At 37.1% G+C, this 13,963-nt stretch overlaps 2 protein-coding genes across 10 annotated transcripts in view; one reads left to right on the forward strand and one right to left on the reverse strand.

Moving 5' to 3' along the window:
* The window catches only part of LOC131692838 (CTTNBP2 N-terminal-like protein), a 36,643-nt gene extending 32,208 nt beyond the window's left edge, over positions 1–4,435 (reverse strand). For 2 of the 8 annotated variants that reach the window (XM_058980158.1, XM_058980159.1), the window contains exons 1-4: positions 4,180–4,434; positions 3,390–4,061; positions 1,869–2,707; positions 1,644–1,801 (exon numbers count right to left, since the gene is read on the reverse strand). In XM_058980158.1, coding sequence (XP_058836141.1) covers positions 1,644–1,801; positions 1,869–2,707; positions 3,390–3,668 — 1,276 coding nt within the window. In that variant the 5' untranslated portion in view covers positions 3,669–4,061; positions 4,180–4,434. Of the gene's footprint in view, positions 1–1,643; positions 1,802–1,868; positions 2,708–3,389; positions 4,062–4,179 lie in introns of all 8 variants that reach the window. The other 6 variants (XM_058980155.1, XM_058980151.1, XM_058980153.1 and 3 more) reach the window with 6 other exon arrangements.
* Positions 4,436–10,397: 5,962 nt separating this feature from the next.
* LOC131693309 (catenin delta-2) overlaps positions 10,398–13,963 on the forward strand; it is a 77,425-nt gene continuing 73,859 nt past the window's right edge. For both annotated transcript variants that reach the window (XM_058981025.1, XM_058981023.1), the window contains exon 1: positions 10,398–10,783. The gene's annotated coding sequence lies outside the window, so the exon portion shown is untranslated. The remainder of the gene's footprint in view (positions 10,784–13,963) is intronic.

Consider the following 13,963-nt stretch of genomic DNA (forward strand, 5'->3'; position numbering starts at 1 on the left):
TAGTGGTCGCTCTTCTTGGCATCTATACGACCAACGACTCTACGGATTTAGTCAAAGCGCTAACACTCCCACCGGGAGCTGGAATAGTCCGAATGAAGCCTATCAGTATTCAAGGGAGCAAGCTTGTACTAGCTTGTATTGTACTACGCGATCTTGCTTGCTAACAACCGGTACTTACAGAGTAGCTTTTAGTTCAGACGCTGTTGGTTTCAACTTTCCAGGCTTGTGCACTAGCACTAGCTTGTCAAGCCAGTTCTCCATCCGTTTGCACTTCTTTTTGACACTGATTCCGCTTTTCCTACTTGCCGAATTATTTTCAAGATTTGCAACAACAACTTGTATCTCTGCCTCAAGTACTCCTGTTCGTCTACGATTGCCTTCAGTTTGGTTTCTTCTTCCATTCTCCTTGTTTTCATTTCTTCCTTCACTCGTTTCTTTTTTCAAACTGATTGCTCCTTTAAAAATTGTAAAGTGCTCGACTACTCTTGCTTACGGACGACTCGTTGAATGGCACACCCGACTTCGATGCACCATCCCAGTCTGGCAGACAATCATTACACTTGTAGCCTCTATCCGGCCTAGCAATGGATTCTCTAACATTGGCGCGGATAAGCAGTCAATCAAAGTGAATTTACACCAGTCCAGCTAGAAAGCTGTACGACAATCGCGATTGAATGACGGAACTATTTGTCATCAGCAATATTCAAACGATCGCCACCAACGCACTCTCAAACCTTCTAGATTGGCTCGTTTCCCGGCGTTGTATCTCTATTAGGTTACAGGAACCGGCTGAAGAAACTTCCAAGGGTATCAATTAATCATCCAACTTAGGATAATTTAAGAAGTTTTTATATTATATGAATTCATACATTTTCACTATTTATTCGGTCTATAGACTGTCGGTTTCCCTGTCGGCGAAAAACTGATCGTGGCTAATCTGCCTATAATCGCGTCAGTCCCATGTAGCTAGGGAATCCCATAGAACATGGGACTGATTTGCGATTATGGGCAGTAATCTAGTTACAAAACTAATACAGTTTAAGGATTAGGATTCACAGGTATGAATCATGTATGTTTCAACATACTTTCAGTACAGTTTCTCTCGATAAATCAGTGCAGTTATTCCGAACGAATTATAGATGCATGATCAGACTCCAAAATTGGGACCAGTAGGATCCAAAAAAACTGCAACGAACAGAATCGTGTCTCACTGGAGAAGTGAGCATTAGGTTCCGAACTTTAAGAAGGGATCTAGATCGCTATGGAATGGAATTCAAATCATCTGTAAGCTTCTCGCAATAATATGATTATTAAGTTATTTTATTAGTATTTCTTACATACTATTCCTGTATTTTAACGATCTAGCATTACGTAAGTCTCTGTACTTGAACTGAACTATAAAATTACGTGGTACCGCGACATATAATAATTTGTCGAAATGTTGTACAAACCATATTGTAACATATGAGTTCCAAATAAATTTTAGTAATGATAAAATAAAGTCAACGTGTAAAATTGATGGTAGAACTTAGGATGTAGTTTACTGCATGAAGAGTGAAACGTGAGCTATCTATATTTTGGGTTTTGTTTTCGCTTTCGACTACGGGTAGACGTTTGCGTTTCTTTGGGCAGTTGTAACTCACCTGGTGCAACACCTCCGATTGAGGGCCGAGACGGCATCAGTCCACCAGGCTTGATTGGAAGCTGCGGAGCAATGATTGGATGCCGAATGCCGGTCTGTTTGCGCAGCACTTCCAGTTCTGCTCTCAGTTGCTGGATTTCTATATCCTGTTCCTTGATTCTATAAACAGAACGACACAATATGAATTTTTTTCCATCAATTCAACTACTCTAGAAAGAACTTTTACCTTTTTTCTTCCTTGGCCAAACTCTGATGCAGTATTTTCCTTTCCATGTCAAACTGGTGTGCTTGAGTTTCTAGCTCTGCCTCCATCCGCAATGACTTTTTGCTTTCCTCCTCGAGCCCTTCCGCTATCGTGTCAACCCGCTGTTTTTCCTCCGACAGAATCTGAGCCAAGTCCTCGCTGCGCTTTCTTTCCTCAATATACTTAATGATAATCTTTTTCCTTTCTGCCAACAGCAGCAACACAATTTGCTTCTGACGGTTTTTCTCTGCTTCGAACTGTTCCTCAATCTTCTTTACCTCCAGCTCCAGAACCTTGCGCTGTTCCTTCTCGTGCTCCAATTCCTGTTTCAGTCTCGACCGTTCAATTTCCAACCCATAGGTTATGTCATCGCCCTGGGCAGTAGTATGTTCATGCTTCCGGCGCTCTTCTTCCAGTTCCTGAACTACCTGTTTGTATCGCTCCTCGGCATCCTTCAGTACTTCGACCATTTTAGCCTGTGTCTGCCGCTGCTGCATAACCAGCGTCGCCAGCGAGTCCATCTGTTCCTTAACACCAACACGTTGATCGTTCAGTAGTCGCATTTCATGTTCGGAATAAGCTGCCTGGATTGAAGACTGCCGACTGGCTATGGTCCCACTGGACGCCAAATTGTCACGATAGAGGGCCGCATGTGGATCATTGAGATTTGTGGATTTACTGTACCGAGTGGTGCTGAGCAGTTGCTTAACCTTTTCCGTTTTCAGCACGGCAATAACTACGTCCCGGGCTTGCAGTTCTCCCTCCAGATAGCTAAGAAGCTTGAGAAGATCGCTTTTGCTAAAGTCCATCTTTGGGTTGCGCTGAAAAAATAGTGAAATATATTAACATAATTACGTTCGGAAGTTTTATACTACAAATTGCAATTGGTTTAATAAAGAAAGAAGCCATTTGATGAGATGTTAATTAAACTGTAAACAATGAAATAGGAAAACACAAAGGTACTCCTGTCCTGTCCTGATTATCAAGTACTCATTTTTGTTTGCGCCAGACAGATAGTGTGCTTCTTATTATCTTTTGATATTTTTCGCTTACGGCACTAAATAAATATTGATTTTCTCATCGTTCGAGCATGACTTGGAACTATTCCAGTAAATCATAGATCATGGTGAAAATGTAGACATCACCGAATTTTACGCTTTGTAAAAAACAAATGAATTCTCTGAATTCGATCAATGCATTATACTGGGAATAGAACACATGTTCCGCAGTTTGAAAATGAAGCTGTTTACCTAACGCATCAAGTCTGGCCACTCTTCAAAATCTCATGCAGATTTAAACTATTACTCCCTAGTGGCTTCAATGAAAAACAATCCTTGACAAAGTTATACGCGCTGAACCAGCAATTACCTTGTCCCTCGCCGTAGAAAGTAGGTGTAGGTTGTTACGACGCCCCCGCAAAATCTCAATCGATATTTTTTTTCCACCTAATTCTCACACTACTACTGTCTGCTGTCACACTCAAAAAAAATACAATATACCCACCTTCAATGTGTCGCTGGTCAGTTTGATGGCTTGCAGATCCGCTTCCGTGAACTTAGTCGGTGGCTGACCGAGGACATCGTTCGAAGCATCCTCGTTGATTTGCGTTCCAGCTGCCTCAGCCATATTCTCTGTCGTTGTCGTCGTCGTCGTCATCGACGGCGGCGGCGACAAGTCGTCTTCTTCCTTACTAGCACTGCTACTTTTAACCCTTTTGGATGGTGACAATAACTGCAGCTTTCGGATTGAGGTGGACACTAGACGAGGCCTAGCAGTGTTCATTCCGTAAACACCATTGGGTGGGTAAAACTTTTCAATTTTTCTCACTACGACCTAAGCCACTTTTTCAACTAGTTAACGTTTTTTCTCTTATATGACTAAATAGAGTTGTACGAACGCCTCAGCACCCGACACAAGAGTCAAAAAAACATGAAGGTCGATCGACCGGAGTGTGCAAGAAAGTGGTGTCAGATGTACCCAAGTACATTTTCCAATACGATTTACTAAAACCCCACAAGTACTTCTCAACTTCAATATTAGCGAAACTTTGAAATAAAAACTAGTGATTCATGGTTAGAAACATAATTAATGAATCTGGTGAACACATGTTATTCTTCGATGTTGTAAAATTAAACGATTTTTTCCATTACATCTGGAACCATTTTCTAAGAACGTCTGGAATAAGATGAGAGAAAGTTCAGTTGTGATTTTGACAGCTTCTACACTTCTCTGTTTTGTTTTGGTGATGACGCGTTGAGCTCGCGGTGCTCTCACGAAAAGAAATTTTACTCACTCGCAGACTCCGAAAAAAAACATGCAAGCTGATGGAGTCCTTTTGATACCCCTTCGTGAATTTTTTAGCTTGAGTTTTTGCCTACAACACGCAGAAGATGGTATTAAACTTTAGCTGATTCTAAAAGCTAGTCTCATTGTTAAAAATAATCTTATATTTTTACTTTAAAAGTAACGAAAAATACCGCAGCAAAGGTATTTTTTCCGCAACACAAAACGGCTGACTTCACACGACTTTATACACTTCTTTTCGTTTATTCGGCTCACTCGTTCGTTCTTGCGTTCTCAGCTCCGATTGCCCCTTTTCCTCTCACTTTAATCTCGGGCTCTCACGAAAAAGGCATATAAAGGGATGATGTCATGATATGGCATCAATTTTCAAAAGGGCCAATCTAATTGTACGTTTCATTGGAAACGCACCATTCAATTATTTTGAGGCGACGAATTGAATTGGGTCATTAAATGAGAAAAAAAATCTTTTTTTATTACATTTATCGATAAAGCTGATTTTCGTGATCACAATAATGTTTTTTCCAACTTAGGAAATGTGAAAATAAAATTTAAATTTAAAATAACAAAATATGTTGACAGTCTCGATTTGACACTATCAGAAGCATTTGACATATCGAATTTCACGACAAAGGATTCCATGTCAGAAAAATGAATACAGATTTTCCCGGTTTTCCCACAGGGTTTTTTTTATTTGACATAAACACCATCCAATGCATATAGTTTTTTTTCATTTTGGGTGTTGTCTTGATAGGCCAGACAAATACAAATTAAATACGCCAAGGTCCCATACAAAAGGGAAATCATTTTTTGGCTCTCCGAAAACTAGATTTAATGAACCCTATGCATGGATTTTGCTTGACAACTAACAAACACTGAAAAATAATAAGAAATGGCAATATATTTTGATAAATCCGATCAGAGCATGCCGTTCTTAAGTTAATTTTTTTTTATTGATATTTGTTTGTTTCTGTGCAGATTTATGATTCAATATCGTTTCATATATGCTGAAAATAATTCCTGCAGTGGCTGGAACCTCAAATCAACCCTGCCAATCCATCAATTTTCTACGATCGTTCCGGACGCATATAATATTGGGCCCTATTCTCACAGTCACGTCACTTGGTGACTAGAAGGAAATTTTCTTCTAGTTACTAAGTGACGTGACTGTGGGAATAGGGCCCATTATGTCCGTTGAAAAAACTACACCGGCCTGGTGTGAGAAGTGCAACCCAGTTAAACTCATTCCGGAACCGGTTCGGATTTCTGAATGGAGTCATTATGGATTCCAAATCAAATGCAACAACCGATTCCGACTCAGGATCGGTTGTTGCATTTGATTTGGAATCCATACTATATATTTGTATTTGGGCCAGATGTAAACATATATTTGTATTAGGGCCAGATGTAAACAACCGCAGTTTTCCTATCTATGGTTGTCTATGTTTACATAAGATTCATTTTAAAAAACAAAAAAATCGTTTTACGTATTACAACGAAATAATGTTATATTATATGTATGTTGGACTAGGGGCAGATCACTCTAGAAAATTTAAATTAAATTAAAAGCTCTTTTCAGTGCTATCAAACAAGAATCATTCGAAAATCTTTGATTATTTTCATTGTCGAAAACTACATAAAATCGCGATGTTTCATAAACTTCGGAATAACGTATCTAAAATAATCATTCTGAAAGTATTCGCGATTGTGTGTACACCATAGTACACTCTGGGGAACAGTGAGCTTCGACCAAAAACTAGTCTGGCACCCTTGTAATCGGATTGTACGGACCAATCATGGCGCACATTAGTTACAAACGATCCTGATGCAACATCAATATGCAGTTGTTATCATTCTTACACTCAAAAAAGTAAACGTTATGCCTATTGATTTTACACATAGATTTTTGCAATTAACGGAGGCATATAGACACTATTTGCTAGCACATAAACCTAATGTGTGAATTTACAAGAAATATTAATCCTACATTCACATTTCATAACTATTAGGCACATAAAACCCCATTCTATAACAATATACACATATAACTTATGTGTGTACATACATAGTTTATACAGTTGACACATAGAAGGTATGTGTGCGCGTGATAACAATAGTATTTCTTCTTCATATGAATTTTAAGCGGTTTGAAGGAAATAGAATTAACGTTTGGATTTTTTTCAGTGTAGTGATTCCACGACTATATGTTTTACCCACTGTTGGGTTGAAACGGATCATTGCATATATCTAATTGAATATGGTCTTCAGTTTTCATAGATCCTACACCCCGCCAACGTTGAATTTCTCCATCAGTTCAGGGAACCGACAAATTCTAGTCCATTGCGTATATCCGGATAGATTTGATATAGTGAATCATTTAAATTGGTAACATCCTAAAATAATCTTTTCACCGATCGTGCAATACACTATGCAATGATTTCTAATAACTCCTGCCTTGAACACTTCGACAGGAATACATCTCACGTTTGTTTTAGTTTGAATGGATTGAAAATGGCGGTAAAGTCCTCGGGCATGACGATACAGATGGCCACATTTTTTCCTGTGTTTGGAGGATATGAGAAAGAAAAACATATACAAATGAAGTAGTGAATTTTCTGTTGCCATAAGTTTTGTCTTGGTTTGGTCATTATTTTCACCGGTAGTCGAGATAAAAAGTATCCCTAAGTGTTCGAATCGGAAGATCCGAGGTGAAGCTCGGCCTTTTCCAAGGGGTGAGTCACTTAGCACAAATCGAATTGTGCTCACAATAAACAGTGTGGTAGTTTGTGCCGCAATGTTCCATGGTGTTCAGTAAAAAAAAGCAATGGTTACTATGATTATTTAACCACACTTTGTTGGCAGTTTTTGAATTGTCAGAAGTGTGCCACATTGTGGTAACTTCTTGTGTTACTGTGAATTGTAATCTTATATCGTGTAATCGTGGGGAATACAGTGTGTATGGCACATTGTTCTAAGCCACTCACCCCTTGGCCTTTTCTCTCTTTTCATCATGCGCCAAAGAATCAGGATGCTCGTCCGGATGTTTATGTTTACTTCCAGGGTTCCAGACGCAATGTTTAATTATACAAGTATAAAACTAATACACTCAAAAGTGACAAATGGTCCAACCTTTCTTTCTCTTCATCTTAGAACAGAAAACAGACATCCCTGGTCGAACAAAAATAATTAAAAAACGTGTCTAAACATTTGAATTAATACACGATAAACACTAGCGCCGCCAAACAAACTTATCCCAACTATCCGTCAAATCCATTCCGGAACCGGTTCGAAATCCTGAATGGATTCAGTATGGAATCTTGCTCAAAGAAAACAACCGATTCCGACTCTATCGGTTAATGCAGTTGAGCTGGAATTCATACTGGAAGTCCGAACCAGCTCCAGACTAGTTTGACGGGGTAGAAGAATAACCGCTGTCAATTCAGTCGAACTCAGATACAAAAAAAACATGACGATAGTAGCGCACCTGGTTTGGATATCCCAACTACCTTCGAAACCGTTAGAGATTTTAACACAAGTTGAATGCTGAAGATGGACGTCTGCTCTCTGTGATCTTAGTATTCGGGAGCGTGCGGAAATGAAGCGACGCATTTGGCTTTGTGTTAAAGTTGCCGCATTAGCGCCACGCTCGGTGGGATGGGGCATTTTTCATAATTTAAACCGACCGTTTTTTCTATGGATGACGAAAATTCACCCATAGAAAAAGCAATTCAAAATTACTTCTGTTTGTGACTTAAGGGTTATTTGTAAAGCACATAAATTTTACAGGGTACCAAGTTAGACTTTTAAGTCTGATGGATTATTAAATAAATAAATTAAATAAAAGTGTGGTTTATAGGAATCTCACAATGTATGTCAAAAGGTGTTATTTTTCATTTACATGAATAATCATGTAAAATCCAAGTGTTTTTTTTAGTGAGTACCCTACTAAATCGGCTTACGTCGGTGTAATCGGCCGACTATGCAACCAATTAATCGATCGATCGTTGCACCGACTCTTATGGGAGCTTAACATGGGCGTCTGCCGCCGCGACAACCGATTAAATATGACCGACGAAATCTGTTGCCTATTAAATCGGTCGATTAGTTGGTAGTTTGAAATTGGAACAAGATTTACACAGACTAAATCTGGCGATTAATATACTGATGGGAATTGTTTACCAACGAAACCCAACGTAGTCGGGTAATTAATCGGTCGACCTCGAAGCACCCGATTCAGTCGGTCGACTAGTAAATTTCACAACTGTCAAATTTTCTATGGGGTATTTCACATTCTTGATCTCACTATTCATTTTGTTTCATTCATTACTTATTTTATTGATTTTAATAATTTTATCCGTATTTTTCAATTCAATTATTTGGTTACTTTATTTATTTCGGTTATTTAACTATTTTATTTTATTTCAATTCATACATTTTATCCACTTTATTCGTTTTTTATTGATTTCATTCGATTCATCCAATTATTTTATTCATTTTACTCTCTTATTAATTTTAATACTTCAATCAATTTCATTTATTTAATTAATTAAGCTAATTTCGTTAATTTTGTTAATATATAAATTTATAAATTTCTCTAATTTATTATATATTTATAAATTTCTCTAATTTTATTCATTGACTTAATTTAATTTATATAATTTGTTTTATTCATTTTTCCGGTTCATATATTTTATTCAGTTTTTTATTTTATCATTAATTCAATACAAATTTTTTTTATTAATTTGTTGACTTGACTCAATTTAACTTATTCTGTTTTCTTTAACTTTCCTGTAAAATTATGTCATTTTTCATTGAATGAGCTGGACTAATTTATTTATTTTATTAATTTGATTTGTATCATTCATATTGCACCTTTTTAAATTTAATAACTTTTTTTAATTTTTGGCTTCATTATTTTTTTAAATTCATTAGTTTTATTGATTTTCTTTAATTTATTCAGTTTATTCGAGGTTTTATTCGTGCAGGACAGGAAACTTTGTTAATGAAAAAATATACACGAGCTTTAAACTATATAGTGCAACGATTCCACATATTGTTTGGATGATACGCTGAATACGTCGTTAGGCTCTTTAATCATAAGATGTTTATTAGAGAGGTTCCGCAAACAAAAATCATAATTTGCTGCATTAGTTCAACAATAACAATACATGAACAAATAATACGAAATAAAATTGAATAGAATATGAATGAAATGGACCTACACAGAAAAAAATATTGATAAAAGTAAGAGTGTTCCGCTCTTAGCAAAAAACAACCAACGCCAACTATTAGGTTGAAAGTAAAACTTTTAAATTAATCGAGAATAGTAATCAAAGTAAAAGTTTTTCTTTTAAGCAAATGAAGAATAGTACTCAAAACAAAAGTTTTATTTTTAAACTAAGAATATGCGTTGGTTGTTTTTTGCTAAGAGTGAAAATCTCTTATTTTTACCAACATTTTTTTTTTCTGTGTGTAGGGGAAGATCACTCCAAGAATGTATGACAAATTTGCATCAAATTAGAAAAAATGCATTTAATTTCCATTTTTGCATCAACTTTGCACTCCCTCGCAGAAAAGCTTGTTTAACAAACGTCCTACACTGATCCACTTTGTTCGACGTTTTGTTGAATGTAGGGCTAGTTTTTGTAGGGTTTTGACGTCTTACGCGCAACGCAAAATACATTACACGCAACGCCAAATACATGAAGAATTCCTATTTTGATGGAAAAAAATGCATTTAATTTCGCTGATGATTTATATTATTTTGATAAAATCCATCACAAGTCATCTGCCCCTAGAAATGGACAAATATGTGAGTTCGTCGTTACCATTAGGGAAATTGTATAATTACTGTTATACTGATTATTTCTAATCAAGGCTCATTCTGCAACAATTTGTAAAGCATTACCTGTAATTGTTACAATATCGCATAAAACAGGTTTATTTTACAAAAGGTTTTTAATATGCGATAAATGAAGCTTCAATTTTCGGATTCTTACATCCCCAAGTCTAACACTATTCAATGTCTGTGTAGGAAATATTGACGACTGTCGGTATAAAGCTTTCGGCAAAAAGGTTATCCCCGTACTCCAAAATGTCACTCAATTCATCACCTCTCTCTATCTACCGCATACGTTCCTGTATATGTTCAGCAGTGGAACTCCCTGGAAGCTTTCTATTTCGCACCACCTCGCTCTCTCAAAACACAAATGGCGACTCCTCTTTCGGAAGAAGTGATGTTTCTTTACGGTGCTGCTGGTTCGGGTCGATATTTTTGCTAGGAAGTGCTCAAAATTTTGTCTCCGTGGATTGAAACAAGTGCAATTGATTCCGTGCTGTCGGTTGCAAAGTAATGCAGGTGAAATTTGTGCGTTTATGCCGTCGGAAAGTGGCATTTAACGAGAAGTGAAAAGTGAATTTTTTGTCCAGGGTCGGAAGTGTTGAAAGTGTGCGTGTGAAGCGTTTTGAGTTTTTGTGGTTGAAAAGTGGAATCACAGCACAGCCGGTGCTTAGAAGTATCGAAGGGTGTGGGCGCGAGGCGGTGAATGGTAACACGAGAGAGGAGTGATCTTCGGGAGCGGGTTCTCATTCGGTCGGTGAGTTGTTATTTTTATGCATAGTTGTATTATAGTGCTTTCCCATTCTGCCGTGCTGCTTCGAAACGGGATGGAATGTGAGTGAGATAGCGTTTTATTAATGGTACTGGGCGCTCATTCTGAAACACGTTCATCAGAGCTTATGTCCCTCATTGCGTTGAGTTTTGTTTCCGATATTGTTTTGTAAACACGGAAAGATTTGCATTGTATTTTTTATATCCAATTAAATGATATAGCAATTATTTGACGAATCTTTATTCGACACATATGTTATTACTTTATCAAATGAACGCCTACATCAAAACTTATTACAGATACAGAAAGTAGGCAAAATTTCACGGAAGATTCATTCAACATAAACAAACATCAAATTCCAGTATATTCAGTTTATGTTGATTGAATCTTTCGTAAAATTTTGTCTACTTTCCGAATCTATAATAAGTTTTGATGTAGGCGTCTATTTGATAAAGTTATAACCAGCAATGCCAACCTTCCAGTTTAAACTGGAATCTTCCAGTTTTTTTACAGCATCCAGTCAAACAGACAATTGGAAAATTATTCCAGTTTTTGAAATTTGAGCCAGTTTTATCCAGTTTTTTTTTTTTCAAATATTCATATATTTAGTTTTTTTCTCACAAATTTACTCTTGATTCATAGAATTTTCAAGCAAGCCATGGGATGACGCCGAGTGCCCCAGAATAAGATTTTAATCCACCGTAACCTGAACTATTTTTATACCACTGGTGAGTAAAACGGTTCGGGAATGTACAAATGATTCGAAATGAAAAAACTGACTGAAATATTCAGTAAAAGGAGGTATGGAACATACGTGTTTACTAAAAATTTTGTTCATTGAATCGTTGGCTTAAACAATACAAGGCTAAAGTAGGTTTTTTTTCGAGCATCCAGTTTTTTCGTTTTTTTTTCAAGAAGGTTCCAGTTATTTTTGGAAAAATGTTGGCAGCGCTGGTTATAATATATTTGTCGAATGAATATTCATCACATCGTTGTAAACGTCGCGAAAGAATGTGTCATATGCGCAAATGACAGTTTGTTTACTTGCTCTGCTTCTAATGTAATGCAACGAATTTCAGTGATTCAATATTGACTACTGTAGATCTATTGGTAATTATAATTTGCATAAGCGATACCCTGGTGGTTGTACCATTCGTTAGGTCAAGGAAACTATTGCATCTAATCGTTTTTTATCGTACTTGACAATCTGTAACTGCATTAGTTTGTTCAATAGTTTTTCGATCGGTATTCTGCATCTCCGGAATATGTTTTATGGCGACATAGAGCATTTCGACACTATTATAAACGTTTTCATATACTTAAGTTGGTTGACAGACAGCTGGAGGAAAACAAACCGCCAATTAGTGTAAGTGAAATGATTTGCATATAAAACTAGTACATCGAAAATCATAATCTCAAACACCGATAGCTCGTTATTCAGCTTGTTGCTAAATCTGTTCTAATCACAAATTATAAATCGAACTGAGGGAAGTATGTACGACTACCATAAATAAAGCAAAAACGGATTTTTAGAAAATCCTTCGAAAACGACGGAGAAAATGCGAATTTTGCAAACCTTTTTCAAGCAAAGCCGTCAAAAGGGAGCATCTAACCATTTCATCACATACGGGAATGTTATTAATACAAGTTACACCAGATCGTTTTGTATCAGTCGATGCTCACTTGCCAAACAAGCAACATGTTGACTGTATTGTCCAGACGGCACAATAAGCGGTAAACGCTATGGATTTTCGGTTATGTTGGAATATGCATACAGTCGCATCCAAGTGAGTGGCGCGGGTGCGTTTTAATCATTCGTCGCTCGAATATTGAACGAGCAACATCATGACTATATAGTCCGAACGGTACAATCCTTCGTGTACATGGCCTATGCACGGCATGTGTGGGGAACGCCACAATAGACTGCAAACAACAGGGAAACGGATGCAAGTTTTACATGGTTTAACTGGTGCGAGGTGATACTGTTGAAATAACATATTTCGGCAGTGGTGATTTCGGGATTTCGGCAGTGGTGACATGTTGTGTGTGTGTGTTGTTCGTGAGTTGCGTTAGTATAAATTAGCTTGTTTTCTACTTGTGTGTGTGCGTTGGGTTGATACACGTTTCCGGCAGTTTGTTGGTGATGAGCCTATTGACACTCACGTTTCATTTTTCGAATAAGCGTAATGCGGGTTTTTATCACTGAGGCATCTGACATGTTTCTGTGAGTAGATTTTGGTTTGCGAGAAGATTGAGCGATCTTAGAGCAGTTTCAGTTTGATTCAAGACGTGAAGTTAATCTGTAGCGATTCTTGATAGTCAACCCAAGCGTAATGCCATCCGACCAAGATAAAGCACCGATTGGTTTGAACTGTTATCCTATGTTTGCAAGCATTAATGTATTATATCAGTCAGGTACCTTAGGGTGTATTCAACAGCGTAGTGCTTAACATAGGAGTTCAGAAGTGGAATTAAAACGGAGACAATCACTTTAATATTGGAGTACGCTGCCGTTCTCTTTGTTGCTTCATTTGAAACAGGTTTAGAACTGTGTTTTGAATACATAAAGAGATTACCAGCACATGCACTCAGGCCGGATAGACTGGGAAAGCTATTTTAGAGGAATGTAACCTAAGGACTCTGTTGTGGTTTAGCTTTTGATTCATAATTTTGACTGTTCTACAACATAAAACTGAAAATTTTAAGGTTAGAAGTTACCCTTTCCAGCTTGAGTAGCTGTTCTTTTTAGTTCAAAATTCCTGCCACGTCATGTCTTAAGTATTAATGGACTCCAAAATATTTGTCGCCGCTCTCTGATTCTCTGAGTATTTGTACTGATAGATTGTTTTTTAAAGTTGCTGATTGTGATCGATCAATTCCAAAAGATGGATGATCGTTCGAAACGATAGATTAGTTTAAAATTAAAGGCAGAGAGCATGTGGTTGTACTTGGTTTTAGAATTCTGATCTTGTGATAGCGAAACAAAATTTTTAAATATTCTTACGCTTTGTGCTCAGTTTTTGTTGTAAATACCTAATAGTACTGTTAAATAAGGGACACTGCTTGCAAATATCGTCCTGGGAAAAAATGTCCATAATTTTAAAGTGCATGCATATTCCAGAACACTAAACTCGATATTTTTTACGAATTAAAAAAAATCAAAAC

The sequence above is a fragment of the Topomyia yanbarensis genome, chromosome 3 (genome assembly GCF_030247195.1).
Source record: "Topomyia yanbarensis strain Yona2022 chromosome 3, ASM3024719v1, whole genome shotgun sequence".
Lineage (NCBI taxonomy): Eukaryota > Metazoa > Arthropoda > Insecta > Diptera > Culicidae > Topomyia > Topomyia yanbarensis.